The 25,679-nt window shown below is 40.7% G+C and overlaps 1 protein-coding gene across 1 annotated transcript in view; it reads left to right on the top strand.

The window, feature by feature from the left end:
• The window catches only part of LOC128643468 (solute carrier organic anion transporter family member 1C1-like), an 89,826-nt gene that overhangs the window by 14,219 nt on the left and 49,928 nt on the right, over window positions 1-25,679 (top strand). Inside the window, exons 3-4 of the mRNA XM_053696316.1 lie at window positions 8,065-8,163; window positions 13,333-13,575. Of these exons, the coding sequence (XP_053552291.1) occupies window positions 8,065-8,163; window positions 13,333-13,575 (342 nt within the window). The remainder of the gene's footprint in view (window positions 1-8,064; window positions 8,164-13,332; window positions 13,576-25,679) is intronic.

Raw genomic sequence — 25,679 nt, forward strand, 5'->3', positions numbered from 1 at the left:
AGAGGAGGAGAGCACTAGAGACATATACATGGTACCTATATATTTATTACTACAGAGGAGGAGAGCGCTAGCGACATATACATGGTACCTATAATGCTTTATTACTACAGAGGAGGAGAGCGCTAAAGACATATACATGGTACCTATAATGCTTTATTACTACAGAGGAGGAGAGCGCTAGAGACATATACATGGTACCTATAATACTTTTTACTACAGAGGAGGAGAGCGCTAGAGACATATACATGGTACCTATAATATTTATTACAACAGAGGAGGAGAGCGCTATAGACATATACATGGTACCTATAATACTTTTTACTACAGAGGAGGAGAGCGCTAGAGACATATACATGGTACCTATAATATTTATTACAACAGAGGAGGAGAGCGCTATAGACATATACATGGTACCTATAATACTTATTACAACAGAGGAGGAGAGCGCTATAGACATCTACATGGTACCTATAATACTTATTACTGCAGAGGAGGAGAGCGCTAGAGTCATATACATGGTACCTATAATATTTATTTACTACAGAGGAGGAGAGCGCTAGAGACATATACATGGTACCTATAATACTTTATTACTACAGAGGAGGAGAGCGCTAGAGACATATACATGGTACCTATAATATTTATTACTACAGAGGAGGAGAGCGCTAGAGACATATACATGGTACCTATAATATTTATTACAACAGAGGAGGAGAGCACTAGAAACATATACATGGTACCTATAATATTTATTACAACAGAGGAGGAGAGCGCTAGAGACACATACATGGTACCTATAATAATTTATTACTACAGAGGAGGAGAGCTCTAAAGACATATACATGGTACCTATAATACTTTATTACTACAGATGAGGAGAGCACTACAGACATATACATGGTACCTATAATACTTTATTACTACAGAGGAGGAGAGCGCTAAAGACATATACATGGTACCTATAATGCTTTATTACTACAGAGGAGGAGAGCGCTAGCGACATATACATGGTACCTATAATGCTTTATTACTACAGAGGAGGAGAGCGCTAGAGACATATACATGGTACCTATAATACTTATTACTACAAAGGAGGAGAGCGCTAGAGACATATACATGGTACCTATAATGCTTTATTACTACAGAGGAGGAGAGCGCTAAAGACATATACATGGTACCTATAATGCTTTATTACTACAGAGGAGGAGAGCGCTAGAGACATATACATGGTACCTATAATACTTTTTACTACAGAGGAGGAGAGCGCTAGAGACATATACATGGTACCTATAATATTTATTACAACAGAGGAGGAGAGCGCTATAGACATATACATGGTACCTATAATACTTTTTACTACAGAGGAGGAGAGCGCTAGAGACATATACATGGTACCTATAATATTTATTACAACAGAGGAGGAGAGCGCTATAGACATATACATGGTACCTATAATACTTATTACAACAGAGGAGGAGAGCGCTATAGACATCTACATGGTACCTATAATACTTATTACTGCAGAGGAGGAGAGCGCTAGAGTCATATACATGGTACCTATAATATTTATTTACTACAGAGGAGGAGAGCGCTAGAGACATATACATGGTACCTATAATACTTTATTACTACAGAGGAGGAGAGCGCTAGAGACATATACATGGTACCTATAATATTTATTACTACAGAGGAGGAGAGCGCTAGAGACATATACATGGTACCTATAATATTTATTACAACAGAGGAGGAGAGCACTAGAAACATATACATGGTACCTATAATATTTATTACAACAGAGGAGGAGAGCGCTAGAGACACATACATGGTACCTATAATAATTTATTACTACAGAGGAGGAGAGCTCTAAAGACATATACATGGTACCTATAATACTTTATTACTACAGATGAGGAGAGCACTACAGACATATACATGGTACCTATAATACTTTATTACTACAGAGGAGGAGAGCGCTAAAGACATATACATGGTACCTATAATGCTTTATTACTACAGAGGAGGAGAGCGCTAGCGACATATACATGGTACCTATAATGCTTTATTACTACAGAGGCGGAGAGCGCTAGAGACATATACATGGTACCTATAATACTTATTACTACAAAGGAGGAGAGCGCTAGAGACATATACATGGTACCTATAATATTTATTACTACAGAGGAGGAGAGCGCTAGAGACATATACATGGTACCTATAATATTTATTACTACAGAGGAGGAGAGCGCTAGAGACATATACATGGTACCTATAATATTTATTACTACAGAGGAGGAGAGCACTAGAGACATATACATGGTACCTATAATGCTTTATTACTACAGAGGAGGAGAGCGCTAGAGACACATACATGGTACCTATAATGCTTTATTACTACAGAGGAGGAGAGCGCTAGAGACACATACATGGTACCTATAATAATTTATTACTACAGAGGAGGAGAGCTCTAAAGACATATACATGGTACCTATAATACTTATTACTACAAAGGAGGAGAGCGCTAGAGACATATACATGGTACCTATAATATTTATTACTACAGAGGAGGAGAGCGCTAGAGACATATACATGGTACCTATAATATTTATTACTACAGAGGAGGAGAGCGCTAGAGACATATACATGGTACCTATAATATTTATTACTACAGAGGAGGAGAGCACTAGAGACATATACATGGTACCTATAATGCTTTATTACTACAGAGGAGGAGAGCGCTAGAGACACATACATGGTACCTATAATGCTTTATTACTACAGAGGAGGAGAGCGCTAGAGACACATACATGGTACCTATAATAATTTATTACTACAGAGGAGGAGAGCTCTAAAGACATATACATGGTACCTATAATACTTTATTACTACAGATGAGGAGAGCACTACAGACATATACATGGTACCTATAATACTTTATTACTACAGAGGAGGAGAGCGCTAAAGACATATACATGGTACCTATAATGCTTTATTACTACAGAGGAGGAGAGCGCTAGAGACATATACATGGTACCTATAATACTTATTACTACAGAGGAGGAGAGCACTAGAGACATATACATGGTACCTATAATATTTATTACTACAGAGGAGGAGAGCGCTAGAGACATATACATGGTACCTATAATACTTATTACTACAGAGGAGGAGAGCGCTAGAGACATATACATGGTACCTATAATATTTATTACTACAGAGGAGGAGAGCGCTAGAGACATATACATGGTACCTATAATACTTATTACTACAGAGGAGGAGAGCGCTAGAGAGATATACATGGTACCTATAATATTTATTACAACAGAGGAGGAGAGCGCTAGAGACATATACATGGTACCTATAATATTTATTACTACAGAGGAGGAGAGCGCAAGAGACATATACATGGTACCTATAATATTTATTTACTACAGAGGAGGAGAGCGCTAGAGACATATACATGGTACCTATAATACTTTATTACTACAGAGGAGGAGAGCGCTAGAGACATATACATGGTACCTATAATATTTATTACTACAGAGGAGGAGAGCGCTAGAGAGATATACATGGTACCTATAATATTTATTACAACAGAGGAGGAGAGCGCTAGAGACATATACATGGTACCTATAATACTGTATTACAACAGAGGAGGAGAGCGCTAAAGACATATACATGGTACCTATAATGCTTTATTACTACAGAGGAGGAGAGCGCTAGAGACATATACATGGTACCTATAATATTTATTACTACAGAGGAGGAGAGCGCTAGAGACATATACATGGTACCTATAATATTTATTACTACAGAGGAGGATAGTGCTAGAGACATATACATTGTACCTATAATACTTTATTACTACAGAGGAGGAGAGCGCTAGCGACATATACATGGTACCTATAATACTTTATTACTACAGAGGAGGAGAGCGCTAGAGACATATACATGGTACCTATAATATTTATTACTACAGAGGAGGAGAGCGCTAGAGACATATACATGGTACCTATAATATTTATTACTACAGAGGAGGAGAGCGCTAGAGACATATACATGGTACCTATAATATTTATTACTACAGAGGAGGATAGTGCTAGAGACATATACATTGTACCTATAATACTTTATTACTACAGAGGAGGAGAGCGCTAGAGACATATACATGGTACCTATAATACTTTATTACTACAGAGGAGGAGAGCGCTAGAGACATATACATGGTACCTATAATACTTTATTACTACAGAGGAGGAGAGCGCTAGCGACATATACATGGTACCTATAATGCTTTATTACTACAAAGGAGGATAGTGCTAGGGACATATACATGGTACCTATAATATTTATTACTACAGAGGAGGAGAGCGCTAGAGACATATACATGGTACCTATAATACTTTATTACTACAGCGGAGGAGAGCGCTAGAGACATATACATGGTACCTATAATACTTTATTACTACAGACGAGGAGAGCGCTAAAGACATATACATGGTAGCTATCAGGGCCACCACTAGAAATTTTGGGGCCCCTGACTTAACCATTGATCAGCCCCCCCCCCCCCCCCCCCCCCCCTCTGACATGTGCAATTTTTGACCAAGTGACTAAAACGTATATGCACTTTATTCTTAAGTGTCTATTTAAACTTGATAATGTTGTAAAGGTAGTAACATACACACACACACACTCATACACTGAAACACACACACACACACACACATAAGGATTCACATATAGACACTCTAGCAGACACACAAAGAAACTCACTCAGACACAGACACACAAACAGACCCTCAGCACTTGTTTACATTGACCTGACAAGTAATGAGGTAAACTTCAGTTTTGTAAAAAAAGGAGATTTAGAAAACAAAATATGGTGTTCTGATTATCTTTTTTTAAAGGAAGATGCCAACTAAATGATGACAACAGCATGCAGTGGCTAAAATAAAGGGCCCTGAATTGCCTAAACAATAATTTAAAGGTTAAATGGTGGATTGGTGACTTCCGGAAAGGTTTCGTTAGTCTCAAAGTCTGTAGAAAGATGTGAATAATCAGTAGTATGGTCAAAATGTCCTAAAAAGGAACAGACAATGGACACACACACAAACTTGCACATACACCCAAGAAAACACCGACAGAGACAGCCTCAGAAAACACACAAAGACATACACACACACACAGAGAGAGACACCCAGTGAAAACACACAAAGACAAACACACAGAGAGAACCACATAAAACACAGGAAGACATACATACAAACACCCTTACAGAGACACCTACAGAAAACACACACCCTCACAGAGACATCCACAGAAAACACAGACATACATACATACATACACACACACCCTCACAGTGACATCCACAGAAAACACAGACATACACACCCACCCTTACAGAGGCCTCCAGAGAAAATACACAAAGACAAACATACACACACCCTCACAGAGACACCCATAGAAAAAGCTCAAAGACATATGCACACACCCTCACAGACATCCACAGAAAATGCACAAATACATACAAACCCACCCTCACAGAGAGACCCACAGAAAAAAATGACATACACACTCAAAGACACAAACAAAAAGCACAAAGATATAAACACAGACACCCACAGAAACACTCACAGGAGGAAACATTTATGCACCTTGCTTCCCCTAAATCAACAGTGTGTGACATGCATGATAAAAAAAATTGCAAAAATTAAGAGATCACTTTTTAAAGAATCATATTTGTAAAAGTGCAAAAAAAAAATTCTGTGAATTCAAAATTGTACATTAATGATCTGGGTAGATCGCTAAATGAAGAAAAGTACTTTTAAAAGGTTGGCATATGTTTGTTTATTTTTTCCCCATTTTCCCCAACCAAGAGCACCACTTCAAATATAGTGTAAAAATGTCCCCAACTGTCAGCTGTACTTATGGATTTCGAAAATGCTGTACTCTATATGGTCTTGGTGGAACCATAAGCTGTGGTACTCATACCATTAGATCTGGTTAAATGCAGGATTGTTTGTATGTATTTCAAAATTGTCAGCTGTAGTGTATCTGAACAGTTTTAAGTTAACCTGTCTCATTTCAAACACTGAGCAATCTTGGTCTGAGAGTATAACATTTTATGCAGATGTAAAAATCTTAGATACAATGCCTCCTTGCATCTGGAAAGTCCTTGCATAAAGGGACAGTAAACTGGAATGTAATATATATTATATATATATATATATATATATATATATATATATATATATATATATATATATATATATATATATATATATATATATTTTATAAAGAGACAAAGTGCACTCCTAACTTGCAGAACCAGGCCTTGGGTGCAGCAAAAAGATATCAAATATAAACAGAAGGAAGTGCACTCCAAAGGGCTTGTATTTAAATAAACAATAGACAATAAAGGTGAATATTTAAATACAAGCCCTTTGGAGTGCACTTCCTTCTGATTATATATATATATATATATATATATATATATATATATATATATATATATATATATATATATATATATATATATATATATAATGCATATATATAAAATGCATATATGCCAAAAGGGCACCTACCATTTGTGTATTGAGGAGGAAACATTATTACATGGTTTTAAATATCATAAATACACTGCTGCTAAAAAAATGTGTTTTTATGGACCCCTGGCCCCACCATACAACTACTACCACACTGAAGTTACAAATTGCACAAAACATTTGCTAAGTAACTCCTACCTTCTCTGCAAATGAAAGTAATCTGCTGTCTGACTCAGGCACACACTGTACAAAGTGCCAAGTCTGTCTCACACTGTGCATAGTGGTTTAGTGCACACTCAGAAATCCTCTCAAATTCTAATACTTTACTCCTTGTAATAACATTTCCCATGCTCAATTAGCACTCTGCTGTAGTACCCACTGGTAAAATTGAATTTTTTTTATTTTTTTTTAGTTCTTGCCTCATGGGGCCCCCCTGGCCCATTGGGCCCCTGACAGGAGTCACCCCTGTCACATTCTGATGGAGGCTCTGGTACCTATAATACTTTATTACTACAGACAAGGAGAGTTCTAGAGATGTATACATGGTACCTAAAATACTTTATTACTTCTGAGGAGGAGAGTGCTAGAGAAATATACATGGTACCTATAATATTTTATTACTATAGAGGAGGAATTGTCTATATAGTTTATCAATAACAATTTCCTTTTCCCAGGGATTAGAGTCCTAGGGGCCCTGATTTATGTTAGTGCGAGCGGACATGATACGATACAGCGTATCATGTCCGCCGCACATCGATAAATGCCGACAGCATACAGTGTCGGCATTTATCATTGCACAAGCAGTTCTTGGGAACTGCTTGTGTAATGCCGCCCCCTGAAGATTCGCAGGCCGCTAGCAGGGGGTGTCAATCAGCTCGATCGCATAGGATCAGGCAGATGGAAGACCGCAGCCTTAGAGGCAGCGGACAAGTTATTTAGCAGCCTAAAGGCTTGCACGGAAACTAGCGGAACAAGGGCCATTTGGCCCTTGTTAAATCTACCTCCTGGTCCTAAGATTGTGATAATAGTGATATTTTAGATCAGGAATAATATACTCACGTCCCCAGCTCCTTTAGGTTTATTAAGGTGTTTTTTTATTCTTTATTTGCAATGTTGATCGCATACACAGCGAATATAGACGCGTTCCGTGGGAGTTTTATGGGTGTTCCAAGGGTATTTATCTATTATTTGTTACTACACAGAAACCATTTTATATTTAGTGAATGCTCATTCTATGTTATGTAAATACGCTTTAAATAAACACCCCCTCGAAACTCCCAAGATCTGAGTTTTTCAGACAGCGATCCATATTCTTTCCTATGGAAGTCACATCACCATTACTCAGGACAGAGAGGGTCAGCTAACTTTTTTTATAAAATCTCACCAGACGCACAAACTGAGAGACTGATGAAAAAACCCCCGCCATTTCTCGTGGGTCTGATGATCCATTTAGGCACCTAGAGTCCTATACATGTTGCACCTATAAAACTGATAAATCTGCTATTATTTGTTTCAGGTTGTGTACAAACCGCCGCAGTTATAGGTCCCGTGTTTGGCTTCCTATTGGGATCCCTATGCGCAAAGCTATTTGTGGACATCGGTACAGTGGACTTAGGTAAGTGAGATACAAAATGTAGGGAGTTGCGTTCTGTTTTATATATAATGTATTGTACAGATTTGTGTTTATTAATGATCAGACAATTTAATGCCATTTATAAGTAGCTAATTTCTTAAAGGGAACTGAAAGTCAAATGAAAACATTCACGGATCATAGAGAGCAGGGATGGGCAACTGATGGCTCTCTGCACAACTGTTTGTGGCCCCAGGAAAAAGAAGAGCTAAAAATGTGGATATTGTTAGGAAATATATTATTACTTGTGTTTTTATAGCCATAAATTTATGTGGCCCTTAAGGCTTCTGAAAATGTTGATCTGTGGCCCCATGTGTTAGGAAGTTGTCCGTCACTGATATAGAGACTTTTAATTCATGTTCTCTTGGTATCTTTTGTTGAAAAGCATACATAGGTTTAGAAGCAGCAATGCATTACTGGGAGCTAACAGCTGATTGGTGGATATGCACATATGCCCTTTGTCATCAGCTCACCAGTAATGCGTCTCCATAGCTTACATACACTATATGTGTTTAATCTCTTTGCAGGCAACAATAATTTAACCCCTCTTAATGTTTGCATGGTATGTAAATGCATTTTACAAAGTGTAGAAAAACATTATATATATATACACAGAATATACACAAAACACAGAAGGGAAGGGGACTGCACTCTCAGACTGGACTGCGTACACATCCTATGACCCCGCAACATGCTCAGTCCTGGGTGCTAATAGCACTCTCAGGAAGCTGTGCTGTCTCCAGAGTCACAGGCAGTTAACCCCAGGCAAGCCTGGGTGCAAGACCCATAGGGAAAATTACAAAATAATTTACTACAACACACAGAAAAAGTCCAGCAATCACTAGCAAGCTCTCAGCTAAGATTAAAAGCAAAACTGGGAGAGTTAGTTACCGCATCTGGCCAAATGGGACAAGCCCAGGTACCACGTCAAGGTCCCGTTCAGCACCCAGTCCAGTCCAGTCCAGTCTGAGAGTGCAGTCCTCTTCTATGTTTTGTATATGTCTAGGGTGATTACATAAGTCTGTGAACCCTGACTTGTTCCCAGTTTGTTTGATTGAGAGCTGGCATTTGTATGGCTGTATTAGGGACCCAGGTTTTGGGAGAGACCTTGACGTGGTACCTGGGCTTGTCCCATTTGGCCAGGTGCGGTAACTAACTCTTCCAGTTTTGCTTTTAATCTTAGCTGAGAGCTTGTGAGTGCTGGACTTTCTCTGTGTGTATATATATATATATATATATATATATATATATATATATATATATATACATATACACACACACACACACTGTGTATATATATGTATGTTATATATAAAATATAACTACACTACAAATACACCCTTGTTAGCAAGATTAAATGATATCGCCAACACACAAATAGAATAAGTCCTTACATAGGGGCATATTTATCAAGCTCCATATCCCTGAAGGCTCGCCGGAAACAGAAGTTATGAAAGCAGCGTTCTAAAGACCGCTGCTCCATAACTTGTCCGCCTGCTCTGAAGCGGTGGACAGAAATCAACCCGATCGAATACGATCGGGTTGATTGACACCCTCTGCTAGAGGCCGATTGGCCGCAAATCTGCAGGGGGCGGCATTGCGCCAGCAGTTCACAAGAAACTGCTGGTGCAATGATAATTGCCGATGGCGTATGCTGTCGACATTTATCGATGTGCAGCGGACGTGATGCGCTACTTCATATCATGTCCGCTCGCACATTGGTAAATATACGCCATAGAGTCTTTTACCAATAAGGAAGAGTGCGGAACGTTTCTTCTATAAAACACATAAGTAAATATGGTATTAGTGACCCGTTTATCTCAGGTGCAAGAAAAACAAATGATTGAAACAAGCATGAAATCCCCCCAAAGCAACTCTTTATGACTGCGTATCGTTAGCTGCTAAACATAGGTACCTACATCTAACACAGAACTAATATTCTGCTGGCAAAAACAGTAAAATGACTCTAAAAAGAACAGACATTTCACATCACCTTATAAAGTTACATAATAGTCAAGATATTTATTACTCATTTTGCTGATATTGGGCTATGTAACAAGTGGCGCTAATGATAACACAGGACGCAACACGGAATTTTACTAGACTGCGCATTTATACACAGAGAGAGAAAAATATATATATTTAAAAATAAAAAGAACGTTGTTAGCACACCTTCGGCTTTAGCGCATTTGATCGAAGTTAGCACAGATGCGGTATCCGAAATCCTGAAGTTAGCACTTTTTAGTCTTTCACTCGAGCTTTAACTTTTAACTTGTTCTGCCCGTGCTAACCCGGCTGTGCTACATTTTTAACTTGAGCGTGTCATGATCCGATCCTTGCCGTCTTGCTGCGGCTCCCGGATCTCTCTATGTACTACCGCGTCACGTTGCCTAGCAATGTGATGCGGCCTTCCTGGGTACGCCCCCACACATCACTGGGCTTTAAATCTTCAGACAGGACTTCTCTCCGGTGCCCGTTTGTCGCAAAGCTTTTCCTGCTACCTGTTACCTCTGGGTCCGTGAGTGTATGCTCTTCTACCTGCCTAAAAAGGAAATTTTGACCATTGCCTGCCTGACTACTCTGCTGCCGAATCCCTTAACCTGCCTAAAGGGTCATTGCTATATAAAAGACAAAACAAAGGGGCGCCTCATGTGTAGTATCAAATAAGCATAAAGCCACAGAAAAAAGCCAAATGGGTACTCACAAGGCTCTGGAGCACACCTATGTGCTTGTAGGGACAGGCTGCAGATTTTATCAGGTGTGACAGCTCACCCACAGAGGATATCAGTCATTAACTGTAGTAGGAAAATAAAACACAGGAAAAGCAGCAAATTGTGCAGATCACAAAGGATATGGTGTTTAACTTAGCACAAAGGAAGATTGGGTACTCACATGTTAGATGAGCACACTTATGTGCTAGTAGGAGCAAGCTGGCATATTATGGTAAGGTTTGTCAGCTCACCACCAAGGGACTTTTCCTTAGGATGCAATATGCAAAAGTGGCAGACTTCTGTGTGTTAGGTTCCACTCCAAGCAGGTGCCGGCAGGTAAAATCACTCACAAATGCCTGAGGAAACGGCGTATGAGCCGAGAAACGCGTTGCATTTACAGGGGGCTTGACTGTATGCCCCTAGTTCACTCCTTTGTATATGTATTTTAATTTGTTTTTAATAAATAGAACTTTTTGATTTTTAAAAAATACTCTTGTGAGTGATTTTACCTGCCTGCACCTGCTTGGAGTGGAACCTAACACACTGAAGTCTGCCACGTTTGGATATTGCATCCTAAGGAAAAGTCCCTTGGTGCTGAGCTGACAAACCTTACCATAATATGCCAGCTTGCTCCTACTAGCACATAAGTGTGCTCATCTAACATGTGAGTACCCAATCTTCCTTTGTGCTAAGTCACCATATCCTTTGTGCTAAGTTAAACTCCATATCCTTTGTGATCTGCACAATTTGGTGCTTTTCCTGTGTTTTATTTTCCTACTACAGTTAATGACTGATATCCTCTGTGGGTGATCTGTCACACCTGATAAAATCTGCAGCCTGTCCCTACAAGCACATAGGTGTGCTCCAGAGCCTTGTGAGTACCCATTTGGCTTCTTTCTGTGGCTTTGTGCTTATTTAAGGATACCACACATGAGGCGCCCCTTTGTTTTGTCTTTTATATAGCATCTCTGGACCACTGTTGGTGAGGAGGAGGCTGCTATCGTTGGGAAGAAAGATACACTTCTTAATCTGAAATTGAACTTTCCTTTAACATGCCAAATTGCTGGCAATTCTAATTGTATTTACATGCTTATATATCATTGAGGTTATCACTAGCTTTTTATTAGCGCTCACCCTTTTGTTGTGTAGACTAAAGGGACATTGGCCATTGCTTACCTGACCACTCTGCTGCCTAATCCTTAAACCTGCTTAAAGGACATTGACCATTGCTTGCCTGACCACTCTGCTGCCTAATCCTTAAACCTGCTTAAAGGACATTGACCTCTGCTTTACCTGACCACTCTAACGGATTACCCTCTGCCTGCCTTAAAGTGATACTATCATCTGCTTTACCTGACCACTCTAACAGATCACTATCTGCCTGCCTTAAAGTGATACTGACCTCTGCTTTACCTGACCACTCTAACGGATTACCCTCTGCCTGCCTTAAAGTGATACTGACCTCTGCTTTGCCTGACCACTCTAACAGATCATGCTCTGCCTGCCACTAAGTGATACTGACCTCTGCTTTGCCTGACCACTCTAACAGATCATCCTCTGCCTGCCTTAAAGTGATACTGACCTCTGCTTTATCTGACCACTCTAACGGATTACCCTCTGCCTGCCTTAAAATGATACTGACCTCTGCTTTACCTTACCACTCTAACAGATCACTATCTGCCTGCCTTAAAGTGATACTGACCTCTGCTTTACCTGACCACTCTGACGGATTACCCTCTGCCTGCCTTAAAGTGATACTGACCTCTGCTTTACCTGACCACTCTAACAGATCACTATCTGCCTGCCTTAAAGTGATACTGACCTCTGCTTTACCTGACCACTCTGACGGATTACCCTCTGCCTGCCTTAAAGTGATACTGACCTCTCTGACGGATTACCCTCTGCCTGCCTTAAAGTGATACTGACCTCTGCTTTGCCTGACCACTCTAACAGATCATCCTCTGCCTGCCTTAAAGTGATACTGACCTCTGCTTTGCCTGACAACTCTAATGGTACACCCTCAATCTGCTTTTAGTTTCTGTACCTAATACTTCCTCATCTCATCTAGAGACTGTTCCGTGACCCTGCATCATCTGTGAGTACTCAGTTTTTCTTTCCTGCATAATAACTGTTTTTGTTTCCTTCCTGAGAGGGTCACGTCCTGGTTTCCTCTCAGTGTGCTAGCGTGTATTTATAATATCACTCTAGCAGTTGGGTTTAATCCTGGACTGATTCTATACGGCTGACAGAGCGCAGTTAGCGCTTGAGCAAAAAAAAAATTATTGCGCCACTTGTAATTTAGACCATTATGTTAATCCATTTACACTTCTTCTAATACAGATTATAACTTGTAGGAAAAGGTTTAGAGCAAACAGACTGAATATTTCCTTCTACTAAGGGTTTTCATATTGCTGAGTTCTTGATGCTTTCTCTTTCGTTTCAGGGAACGTAATGATATCTTCAAGTGATGCCCAGTGGGTAGGGGCTTGGTGGCTCGGTTATTTGGTAGCCGGCGTTATAAGTCTTCTTGCCACTCTACCGTTCTGGTTCTTACCAAAAGAACAAACCAGCCTGGGAATTAGCAAAAACTCAATTACACCTTCAGAGCAGTCACGGTTTATTTTAGAGGACAATAAGGAGAGTCCAGTTTATGAAGAACAAATACAAATATGGAAACTGGCAAAAGGTAAAAAATACGCTTTCCTAGAAATATTTACTGCTGCGTAAAACCATAAGGCACTGCTCCCTGGACTCTAGTCTGCTGATTCCAGGGCTAAAGCAATCACCAATATTCATTTAGTTTTTTTAGTAATCACCTTAACTAAACTGATATCCGGCTAAATCAGACGTTTCATTATCATTGGGGATTTCACTCTAAACATAAAATGATATTTGCAATATTTTTTATTATAGAATATAATTAATAACACAAGCTTACAAAATTACAGATATCACAATATTGTTCTACATTAGGTTTCCAATAAAATTATGAAGATATCATTCCAATACCCACAAGTAGTAAAGTGTGACAAAACAGAATTTCTTTCATCTAATTGGCAAGAGTCCATGAGCTAGTGACGTATGGGATATACAATCCTACCAGGAGGGGCAAAGTTTCCCAAACCTCAAAATGCCTATAAATACACCCCTCACCACACCCACAATTCAGTTTTACAAACTTTGCCTCCTATGGAGGTGGTGAAGTAAGTTTGTGCTAAGATTTCTACGTTGACATGCGCTTCTCAGCATTTTGAAGCCCGATTCCTCTTAAAGTACAGCGAATGTCAGAGGGACGTTGAGAGTATTACCTATTGAATGCAATGATTTTCCTAACGGGGGTCTTTTTCATAGGTTCTCTGTTATCGGTCGTAGAGATTCATCTCCTACCTACCTTTTCAGATCGACGATATAGTCTCATATACCATTACCTCTACTGATAACTGTTTCAGTACTGGTTTGGCTATCTGCTATATGTGGATGGGTGTCTTTGGGTATGTTTTTATTTCTTAAGACACCTCAGCTATGGTTTGGCACTTTATGCATTTATATAAAGTGCTAAATATATGTATTGTACTTATATTTGCCATGAGTCAGGTTCATGTATTTCCTTTTGCAGATTGTCAGTTTCATATTTGGGAAAGTTAATATTGAGGAATATTTTTCTTACCTGGGGTTTAGTCTTTTTTTCAATTGACTACTTGTTCAAATTGAGGGCTGTCTTAGGATCGCGGGTGCGCTAAATGCTACACTTTATTGCGTCATTCTTGGCGTGAGAATTTTTTGTCGTGAAAGGCACGTCCGTTGACGCAAGTTTGTCATTTCCGGCGTCGTAATTGGAGAAGGGGTTCACACAGGGTTGCATTGTTAGTGACGCAAGTGTGTCATTTCCGGACATGGTTGGCGCCAAAAATATTTTCAGTTACGTTGTGCGTCATACTTTTTCATTATTTATTGCCCTATTGCTTTTGCCTCTTGCCTTTTTTCTATGTCAGAGGGCTATGCTATTTGCATTTTTTCCCATTCCTGAAACTGTCATATAAGGAAATTGATAATTTTGCTTTATATGTTGTTTTTTCTTTTACATTTTGCAAGATGTCTCAATCTGATCCTGCCTCAGAAGTATCTGCTGGAACTTTGCTGCCTGACATCGGTTCTACCAAAGCTAAGTGCATTTGTTGTAAAATTGTGGAGATTATATCTCCTAATGTCATTTGTATTAGTTGTCATGATAAACTTTTACATGCAGATAGAGTGTCCATCTGTAATTGTACATTGTCGGTTTCAGTTCCTTCAACTCCTAATGTACATGATATACCTATGAATTTTAAAGAATTTGTTACTGATTCTATTCAGAAGGCTTTGTCTGCATTTCCACCTTCTAATAAGAGGTCTTTAAAGCTTCTCATAAAGTTAATGAAATTTAAAATGACCGACAACATAATGAATTATCCACCTCTGATGAGGATCTATCTGATTCAGAAGATCCTTCCTCAGACATTGACACTGACAAATCTACTTATTTATTTAAAATAGAGCATATGCGTTCTTTGTTAAAAGAAGTGTTAATTACTTTGGATATGGAGGAAGCCAGTCCTCTTGATATTAAAACCAGTAAACGTTTAAATGCTGTTTTTAAACCTCCTGTGGTTACTCCAGAGGTTTTTCCTATTCCTGATGCTATTTCTGACATGATTTCTAAGGAATGGAATAAGCCAGGTACTCCTTTTAATCCTTCTGCAAGGTTTAAAAAAATTGTATCCTTTACCAGCAATTGCAATAGAGTTTTGGGAAAAGATCCCCAAAGTTGATGGGGCTATTTCTACTCTTGCTAAATAAACCAATATTCCTATTGAAGATAGTACTTCCTTTAAAGATCCTTTAGATAGGAAGCTTGAATCTTATCTAAGGAATGCCTATTTATATTCAGGTCATCTTCTTAGGCCTGCAATTACTTTGGCTGATGTTGCAGCTGCTTCAACTTTTTGGTTGGAGAATTTAGCGCAACAAGAATTGGATTCTGACATATCTAGCATTGTTCGCTTACTGCAACATGCTAATCATTTTATTTGTGATGCCATTTTTGATATTATCAAAATTGATGTTAGATCCATGTCGTTAGCTATTTTAGCTAGAAGAGCTTTGTGGCTTAAATCTTGGAATGCTGATATGACATCTAGATTACTATCTCTTTCTTTCCAAGGTAATAATTTATTTGGTTCTCAGTTGGATTCTATTATTTCAACTGTTACTGGGGGGAAAGGAGTTTTTTGCCTCAGGATAAAAAACCTAAGGGTAAATCTAAGGCTTCTAATCGTTTTCATTCCTTTCATCAAAATAAGGAACAAAAATCTAATCCTTCCCCCAAGGAATCTGTTTCCAATTGGAAACCTACCTCAAATTGGAATAAATCCAAGCCTATTAAGAAACCAAAGTCAGCCCCTAAGTCCGCATGAAGGTGCTGCCCTCATTCCAGTTCAGCTGGTAGGGGGCAGATTAAGGTTTTTCAAGGATGCTTGGGCAAATTCTGTCCAAAATCAATGGATTCAGAGCATTGTCTCTCAGGGGTACAGAATAGGATTCAGAGTAAGACCTCCTGTGAGAAGATGTTTTCTCTCACGCATCCCAGTGAATCCAGTAAAAGCTCAGGCTTTCCTGAAGTGTGTTTCAGATCTGGAGGTTTCAGGGGTAATCATGCCGGTTCCTTTTCAGGAACAAGGCCTGGGGCTTTATTAAAATCTATTAATTGTCCCAAAGAAAGAAAATTCATTCAGAACAGTTCTGGATCTGAACATTTTGAAACGTTATGTAAAAGTTCCAACTTTCAAGATGGTGAATATAAGGACTATTCTGCCTTTTGTTCAGCAAAGACATTATATGTCTACAATAGACTTACAAGATGCTTACCTTCATATTCCGATTAATCCAGATCATTATCAGTTCCTGAGATTTTCTTTTCTAGACAAGCATTACCAATTTGTTGCTCTTCAATTTGGCCTAGCAACAGCTCCAAGAATCTTTTCAGAGGTTCTGGGTGCCCTACTCTCTGTAATCAGAGAACAGGGTATTGCGGTGTTTCCTTATTTGGACGATATCTTGGTACTAGCTCAGTCTTTACGTTCTGCAGAATCTCACACAAATCAACTTGTGTTGTTTCTTCGAAAACATGGTTGAAGGATCAATTTACCAAAAAGTTTTTTGATTCCTCAGACAAGGGTCACCTTTTTAGGTTTCCAGATAGATTCAGTGTCCATGACTCTGTCTCTAACTGTCAGGTACTTGTTGGAATGTATACACCTTTAAGTAAATCTTACATAAACCTACTCCTCCCCCATCCACCTGCCAATTAATTTGTTTGAGTTTGAGTTTGGCTCAGCAAAAACATAAACGATATTACGACTCAGAGACGTAATCCCCCTACCTACCTTATAGGGGATAAGGTATGGCTCTCAACAAAACACTTAAAACTGAAGACTCCATCCAAGAAGTTTTCCCAACTATACATAGGACCCTATGAGATTATCAAAATAATAAATGAGAATGCCGTCACGTTGGCTCTCCCTCCTGAGATACCTGTGCATCCCACGTTCCATGTTTCTCTTTTGAAACCCTATCTACCAGACAACAGAAGTCAGATCAGCCAACCCCTCCAGTGGTTGTCGATGAAAGTGTATATGAGATCTCAACTATACTCAACTCCAGGATACATAATGGTCAGTTACAGTACTTGATCCGATGGAAAGGTTATACTGCCGATGAGGATTCCTGGGAACCAGTTAATAATGTTAATGCCACTCGTCTGATCGCCCGATTCCACAGGGATCATCCGCAAAAACCAAAAGCTGGTTCTGCAGTGCAGCACCTTTGATGTGGGGAACTGTCAGGTACTTGTTGGAATGTATACACCTTTAAGTAAATCTTACATAAACCTACTCCTCCCCCATCCACCTGCCAATTAATTCGTTTGAGTTACTGACCACGCTACCTTGATGCAGGCTCTCCTAACGCTCTGCATAGGAAAGATTTACCAAGCTTCAAGTTTACCTTATTATTGCACTCTTATGTGCTTTCCTCTCCAGAACATACCTAAGAACTATAAGGGGTTATTTACCAGACGGCATCCTATCTCGGCATTACAAGTTATATCTGCCACTTCAGGATCGCTGCAGATTGAACAGCCGTTTCCACATATCATCTACAAACTTAACCGCTGACAAAGAAGCTGTGTTACCTACAAACTGTGTTACTACTTCCAGCTACCTTGCTTGCAGCCGCTACCAGTCTCTCTCGGCTTCCAGCCGGCCGCTCTCAGTGCGCTCAGCGTGCACACAGCCTGTCAGTGGTTCCAGCGTTCTCATTGGTCACAACGCACACACCCTCCACAGACGCTGCAGCTACAGCTTCAAGCACCTCTCCTCTCTCAGCACAACGGACCCACTTGTCAAATCTCTCCTACTACAGTCTTGTACTGGACTAATACCCGCTCCTTGAGGAATACTTCCACTATCTCCTAGCAGCTAACTAAGGCATCTTGCCACTGAACTGTAACCTAACTTGTCCGTACCTGCTAATACTGTAAAAGCTCAACCTACCGGCACATTGCAGTTAACACCACTTAACAGCTGCTCATTTGCTTAGTGCTGCTTTACTATCAGAGACAACCTCTCCTGTAACAAGATAGCAGGAGTCTCCCTACATACCTTTTCTTCTACTTCCATTCTCGGTCTGCAGTTGAGATCCACTGTAAACAAAACTTACCCCACAGACAACCTGACATATTAATTGGCCCAAAAATAGAAATGGATCCAGCAGACCTTCCCAATGTCGTGTATAACCTCACACAACGTGTGGATCAACTTTCACAGGCATTCAGAGAGCTCCAATTACAAAATGACAACTTAAGGGCGGCTCTAAGGGATAATACACCAGAACCTCAAGTCTGTCTTCCTGAAAGATTTTCAGGTGACAGGAAGAATTTCAGGCAATTTAGGAATGCCTGTTATCTTCTTTTCCAGATGCGCCCAAGGACATACCAAACAGAGAGACTAAAGGTTATGACAGTAATATCCTTTCTTTCTGATGAAGCCAGGATTTGGGCTGACAATTTGTTCGAAAATAATGATCCAACCTTAACTTCCCTGTCTGATTTCTTCACACAAATGAGCTTGCTATACGAAGATACTAAAAAACAGCTCACGGCGGAAGCCAAGATGCGTTCCCTCAGACAGGGCAGACGTCCAGTGGAGGAATACCTCTCAGAATTTAAGTTGTACATCAAAGACTCAGAATGGAGTGAGGTTGCTCTACGTAATCAGTATCGTTTGGGACTATCTGATATCCTGAAGGATGAGTTAGCCCGTACCGAATTGCCCAATACCTTGGAAGGTATCATGAACCTCTCCATTCAGATAGATCGTAGAATCAGAGAGAGACACTCTGAACGCCAACAGTCAGATCCTCCACTAAGAGTTGCTACAACTCCCCATGGAACAAAAGATACTACTCTGCCCATGGAGATTGGTTTCACAAAAGGACCACTCACACTTGGAGAGACACCGCCGACAGCAGAAGGACCTCTGTATGTATTGTGCATCTCCTACGCATCCAGTAAAGAATTGTCCCCTGCTCCAACATCAGAAAAGAAGTAAGTTAACAGTCACTAGAAATTGTCTAACAAACAAGGTGTGTGATGTTGCTTACTGTACTCTCCCCTTATCCTTGCAGTGGGACCTCCAGGTGGAAGCAATCATTGATTCTGGAGCATTTGCAAACTTCATTGACCTATCCCTTGTAAATAAAAATAAAATTCCATTGTGTGTGAAAGCAGTACCTGTGTCTATACGTGTTATTGACGGTACCTTGGTCAGCTCTGGTCCCATCACACAGTTCCTCTTAAGGTCACAATAGGTAAGGGGCACACTGAATTGTTATGCTTCGATGTCATTCCTTCCCCTTTATTCCCTGTAGTGTTGGGATTGTCATGGTTACAACAACATCAGCCCTCAATCAGTTGGCAGACTCTACAAGTGGACTTGGATTCTGCTTACTGCAGTGATACCTGCTACCCTCAACAGAATATACTACATTTATCCAATCCAGCAATCCCTCTTGAATACCAGGATTTCCAGGATGTATTTGATAAAAAACAGGCAGAGTCTCTGCCTCCACACCGGATATATGACTGTCCTATTGAATTGCTACCTGGATCAAACATCCCCTACGGGCACATATATCCACTCTCGCTGCCTGAACTGGATCACTTGAAGAGTTATCTGGATGAGAATTTGAAGAAGGGTTTCATTCGTCCCTCTACTTCCCCGGCAGGAGCCGGGATGTTTTTTGTGAAAAACAAAGACAATTCCTTACGTCCCATAATAGACTACCGTGAATTGAATAGAAGGACCAAGAAGAACAGGTACCCCCTTCCCTTGATCTCCAAACTGGTGGAACGCCTCAGTAAGGCAACTGTATACACCAAACTAGACCTTAGAGGGGCGTATAACCTCATTAGGATCAGGGAAGGGGATGAGTGGCTCACCGCTTTTCGCACTAGATACGGACTTTATGAGTATTTGGTGATGCCGTTTGGGTTGTGCAACGCCCCTGCTACGTTCCAATACTTTATCAATGATGTCTTCAGGGATTTATTGGACGTATGCGTTGTCATTTATTTGGACGATATCCTCATCTACTCTAACTCCATAGAGGAACATAAGAAACATGTCCGTTGGGTTTTGGGCAGGCTAAGGACTCACCACTTATATGCTAAGTTGGAGAAGTGTTCATTCCATTCCAACGAAATAACCTTCTTAGGTTATAACATTTCTTCATCAGGCGTTAAGATGGAAAACGACAAAATTGAAGCTATCCTCAAGTGGCCTACACCCTGTTGCAAAAAGGATGTTCAACGGTTCCTAGGATTTGCTAACTTTTACCGAAAGTTCATCAAAGATTTTTCCAAGATCGCAAAACCCCTCAGTACTCTTACTGGCTCCCATGAGCAGTTCCTCTGGGACCTAGAATCAGAGAAGGCTTTCTGTTCTCTCAAACGAAGTTTCACCACTGCTCCCATTCTTCGTTTCCCGGATATAAGACTCCAGTTTATTCTAGAGGTTGACGCTTCAGAGTATGCTCTGGGGGCAATTCTATCACAGCGCACGTCCCCTACAGAACCTATACATCCTGTAGCCTTCTACTCTAGGCTAATGACGCCTCCCGAACACAATTATGCTATTGGGGAGAAGGAACTTCTGGTTATCAAGTCAGCTCTAGAACATTGGAGGCACCTCTTAGAGGGAACCATCCTCCCAATTCTCATCTATACTGACCATAGGAATTTGGAATACCTCCAGACCTGCAAAACGCTCTTGGCCCGACAAGCTCATTGGAGTTTATTTTTTACAAGGTTTAACTTCCAGATCACTTACCGACCTGGAAGCAAGAACGGGAAGGCAGATTCTCTTTCCAGACACTTACATCCTCCAAGCTACTCTACCCAGCCCTCAAGTATCCTACAACCCCAACATTTTCTGGGTTTCTCAAGACTTGCTTCCTCTACCCTACGGGCTCACCAAAAAGCTGACAACACTCTATCCAAACATCTCCAGCATCCCGATTCCAGAGGTATTAATCATGTGCATGGCAAAATATATGTTCCACCTACATTAAGACCGGTGATACTCCAAGAACACCATGACTCTCTGCTCGCAGGCCAGTGAACTCATTACAAGAAACTTCTGGTGGCCGAATCTCCAGCGGACTGTGGATACCTACATCAAGTCTTGTCAGGTTTGTGCGGTCTCAAAGTCTGAAAGATCCAAACCTTTCAGCAAACTCCAGCCACTTCCGATACCCGAAAGGCCTTGGCACACAGTGGGTATAGATTTCATCGTGGAGCTACCATAATCCAACCACTCTACCACAATTATGGTTGTCGTGGATTTCCTCACTAAGATGGCCCACTTTATCCCTCATCACAAACTACCCACAGCTACAGAAACCGCAGCTCTTTTCCTAAAACATGTTGTACATCTCCATGGCTTGCCTTCTGTTATAGTTTCGGACAGGGGCTCACAATTCACTTCCAGATGTTGGAAACACTTGTGCTCTGTTCTGAAGATAGACCATCGATAAAGCACTGCTTTCCATCCACAAACAAAACGGACAAACGGAGAGAGTCAACCAATGGATAGAGCAGTATGTACGTTGTTACTGCTCCCACCAACAAGATGCTTGGGAAAGTAACATACCTATGGCAGAGTTTGCGTACAATAATACCTTAAACTCCACCATAAAGTGCTCTCCGTTTAACGCAAATTACGGATACCATCCGACATTTCATCTCTACCCGCATCTCAATACCACGTCTCCACATGTAGACGATACTTCAAGAACTTTATCGGACATCATCGAATTCCTCAAGGATAATATCAAGCTGGCTCAGCAAAAACATAAACGATATTACGACTCAAAGAGACGTAAACCCCCTACCTACCTTATAGGGGATAAGGTACGGCTCTCAACAAAACACTTAAAACTGAAGACTCCATCCAAGAAGTTTTCCCAACTATACATAGGACCCTATGAGATTATCAAAATAATAAATGAGAATGCCGTCACGTTGGCTCTCCCTCCTGAGATACCTGTGCATCCCACGTTCCATGTTTCTCTTTTGAAACCCTATCTATCTACCAGACAACAGAAGTCAGATCAGCCAACCCCTCCAGTGGTTGTCGATGAAAGTGTATATGAGATCTCAACTATACTCAACTCCAGGATACATAATGGTCAGTTACAGTACTTGATCCGATGGAAAGGTTATACTGCCGATGAGGATTCCTGGGAACCAGTTAATAATGTTAATGCCACTCGTCTGATCGCCCGATTCCACAGGGATCATCCGGAAAAACCAAAAGCTGGTTCTGCAGTGCAGCACCTTTGATGTGGGGAACTGTCAGGTACTTGTTGGAATGTATACACCTTTAAGTAAATCTTACATAAACCTACTCCTCCCCCATCCACCTGCCAATTAATTCGTTTGAGTTACTGACCACGCTACCTTGATGCAGGCTCTCCTAACGCTCTGCATAGGAAAGATTTACCAAGCTTCAAGTTTACCTTATTATTGCACTCTTATGTGCTTTCCTCTCCAGAACATACCTAAGAACTATAAGGGGTTATTTACCAGACGGCATCCTATCTCGGCATTACAAGTTATATCTGCCACTTCAGGATCGCTGCAGATTGAACAGCCGTTTCCACATATCATCTACAAACTTAACCGCTGACAAAGAAGCTGCGTTACCTACAAACTGTGTTACTACTTCCAGCTACCTTGCTTGCAGCCGCTACCAGTCTCTCTCTCTCGGCTTCCAGCCGTCCACTCTCAGTGCGCTCAGCGTGCACACAGCCTGTCAGTGGTCACAACGCACACACCCTCCACAGACGCTGCAGCTACAGCTTCAAGCACCTCTCCTCTCTCAGCACAACGGACCCACTTGTCAAATCTCTCCTACTACAGTCTTGTACTGGACTAATACCCGCTCCTTGAGGAATACTTCCACTATCTCCTAGCAGCTAACTAAGGCATCTTGCCACTGAACTGTAACCTAACTTGTCCGTACCTGCTAATACTGTAAAAGCTCAACCTACCGGCACATTGCAGTTAACACCACTTAACAGCTGCTCACTTGCTTAGTGCTGCTTTACTATCAGAGACAACCTCTCCTGTAACAAGATAGCAGGAGTCTCCCTACATACCTTTTCTTCTACATTCTTGGTCTGCAGTTGAGATCCACTGTAAACAGAACTTACCCCACAGACAACCTGACACTAACAGACAAGAGACATTTGAAATTGGCTGCAGCATGTCGGCAACTTCAGTCTCAGTCATTCCCTTCAGTGGCTATGTGCATGGAAGTTTTAGGCCTCATGACTGCAGAATCGGACGCGATTCCTTTTGCTCGTTTTCACAAGACCTCCCCAGCTTTGCATGCTGAATCAATGGTGCCGGGATTATACAAAGATATCACAATTAATATCCTTAAATCCCAATGTTCAACACTCTGACGTGGTGGTTAAATCACCAGCGCTTAGTTCAAGGGGCCTCTTTTGTTCGGCCAACCTGGACTGTGATCACAACAGATGCGAGTCTTTCAGGTTGGGGAGCTGTCTGGGGATCTCTGACAGCACAAGGGGTTTGGAAATCTCAAGAGGCTAGATTACCAATCAATATTTTAGAACTACGTGCAATTCTCAGAGCTCTTCAGTTTTGGCCTCTGTTGAAGAGAGAACCATTAGTTTGTTTTCAGACAGACAATATCACAACGGTGGCATATTTCAATCATCAGGGTGGGACTCACAGTCCCCTAGCTATGAAAGAAATATCTCGGATACTTGTTTGGGCAGAATCCAGCTCTTGTCTAATTTATGCGGTTCATATCCCAGGTGTAGACAATTGGGAGGCGGATTTTCTCAGCCGTCAGATTTTACATCCAGGGGAGTGTTCTCTCCATCCGGATGTGTTTTCTCAGATTGTTCAGATGTGGGGTCTTCCAGAAATAGATCTGATGGCTTCTCATCTAAACAAGAAACTTCCCAGATACCTGTCAAGGTCCAGGGATTCTCAACTGGAAGCAGTGGATGCGCTGACACTTCCTTGGTGTTATCAACCTGCTTATATCTTCCCACCTCTAGTTCTTCTTCCAAGAGTGATCTCCAAGATCATCATTGAACAATCATTTGTGTTGCTGGTGGCTCCAGCATGGCCCCACAGGTTTTGGTATGCGGATCTTGTTTGGATGTCTAGTTGCCAACCTTGGCCACTTCCGTTAAGGCCGGACCTACTGTCTCAAGGTCCATTTTTTCCATCAGGATCTCAAATCATTAAATTTGAAGGTATGGAAATTGAACGCTTAGTATTAAGTCATAGAGGTTTCTCTGACTCAGTAATTAATACTATGTTACAAGCTCGTAAATCTGTCTCTAGGAAAATTTATTATCGAGTTTGGAAGACTTACATTTCATGGTGTTCTTCTCATAAATTCTCTTGGCATTCTTTTAGAATTCCTAGAATTTTACAGTTTCTCCAGGATGGTTTGGATAGGGGTTTGTCTGCAATTTCCTTGAAGGGACAAATCTCTGCTCTGTTTTATTTCACAGAAAGATTGCTAATCTTCCTGATATTCACTGTTTTGTACAGGCTTTAGTTCGTATTAAGCCTTTCATTAAATCAATTTCTCCTCCTTGGAGTCTTAATTTGGTTTTGAAGGCGTTACAGGCTCCTCCTTTTGAGCCTATCCATTCTTTGGATATTAAACTACTTTCTCGGAAAGTGTTGTTCCTTTTGGCTATCTTCTGCTAGAAGAGTTTCTGATCTATCTGCTCTTTCTTGTGAATCTCCTTTTCTGATTTTTCATCAGGATAAGGCGGTTTTGCAGACTTCATTTGATTTTTTACCTAAGGTTGTGAATTCTAACAACATTAGTAGAGAAATTGTTGTCCCTTCCTTGTGTCCTAATCCTAAGAATCCTTTGGAAAGATCCTTACATTCTTTGGATGTGGTAAGAGCTTTGAAATATTATGTTGAAGCTACTAAAGATTTCAGGAAGACTTCTAGTTTGTTATATTTTCTGGTCCTAGGAAAGGTCAGAAGGCCTCTGCTATTTCCTTGGCCTCTTGGTTAAAGCTTTTGATTCATCAAGCTTATTTGGAGTCGGGTCAAGTCCCGCCTCAGAGAATTACAGCTCATTCTATTAGGTCAGTCTCCACTTCGGGGGCTTTTAAGAATGAAGC

Source organism: Bombina bombina, unplaced genomic scaffold, assembly GCF_027579735.1.
Source record: "Bombina bombina isolate aBomBom1 unplaced genomic scaffold, aBomBom1.pri scaffold_732, whole genome shotgun sequence".
Taxonomy (NCBI): Eukaryota; Metazoa; Chordata; class Amphibia; order Anura; family Bombinatoridae; genus Bombina; species Bombina bombina.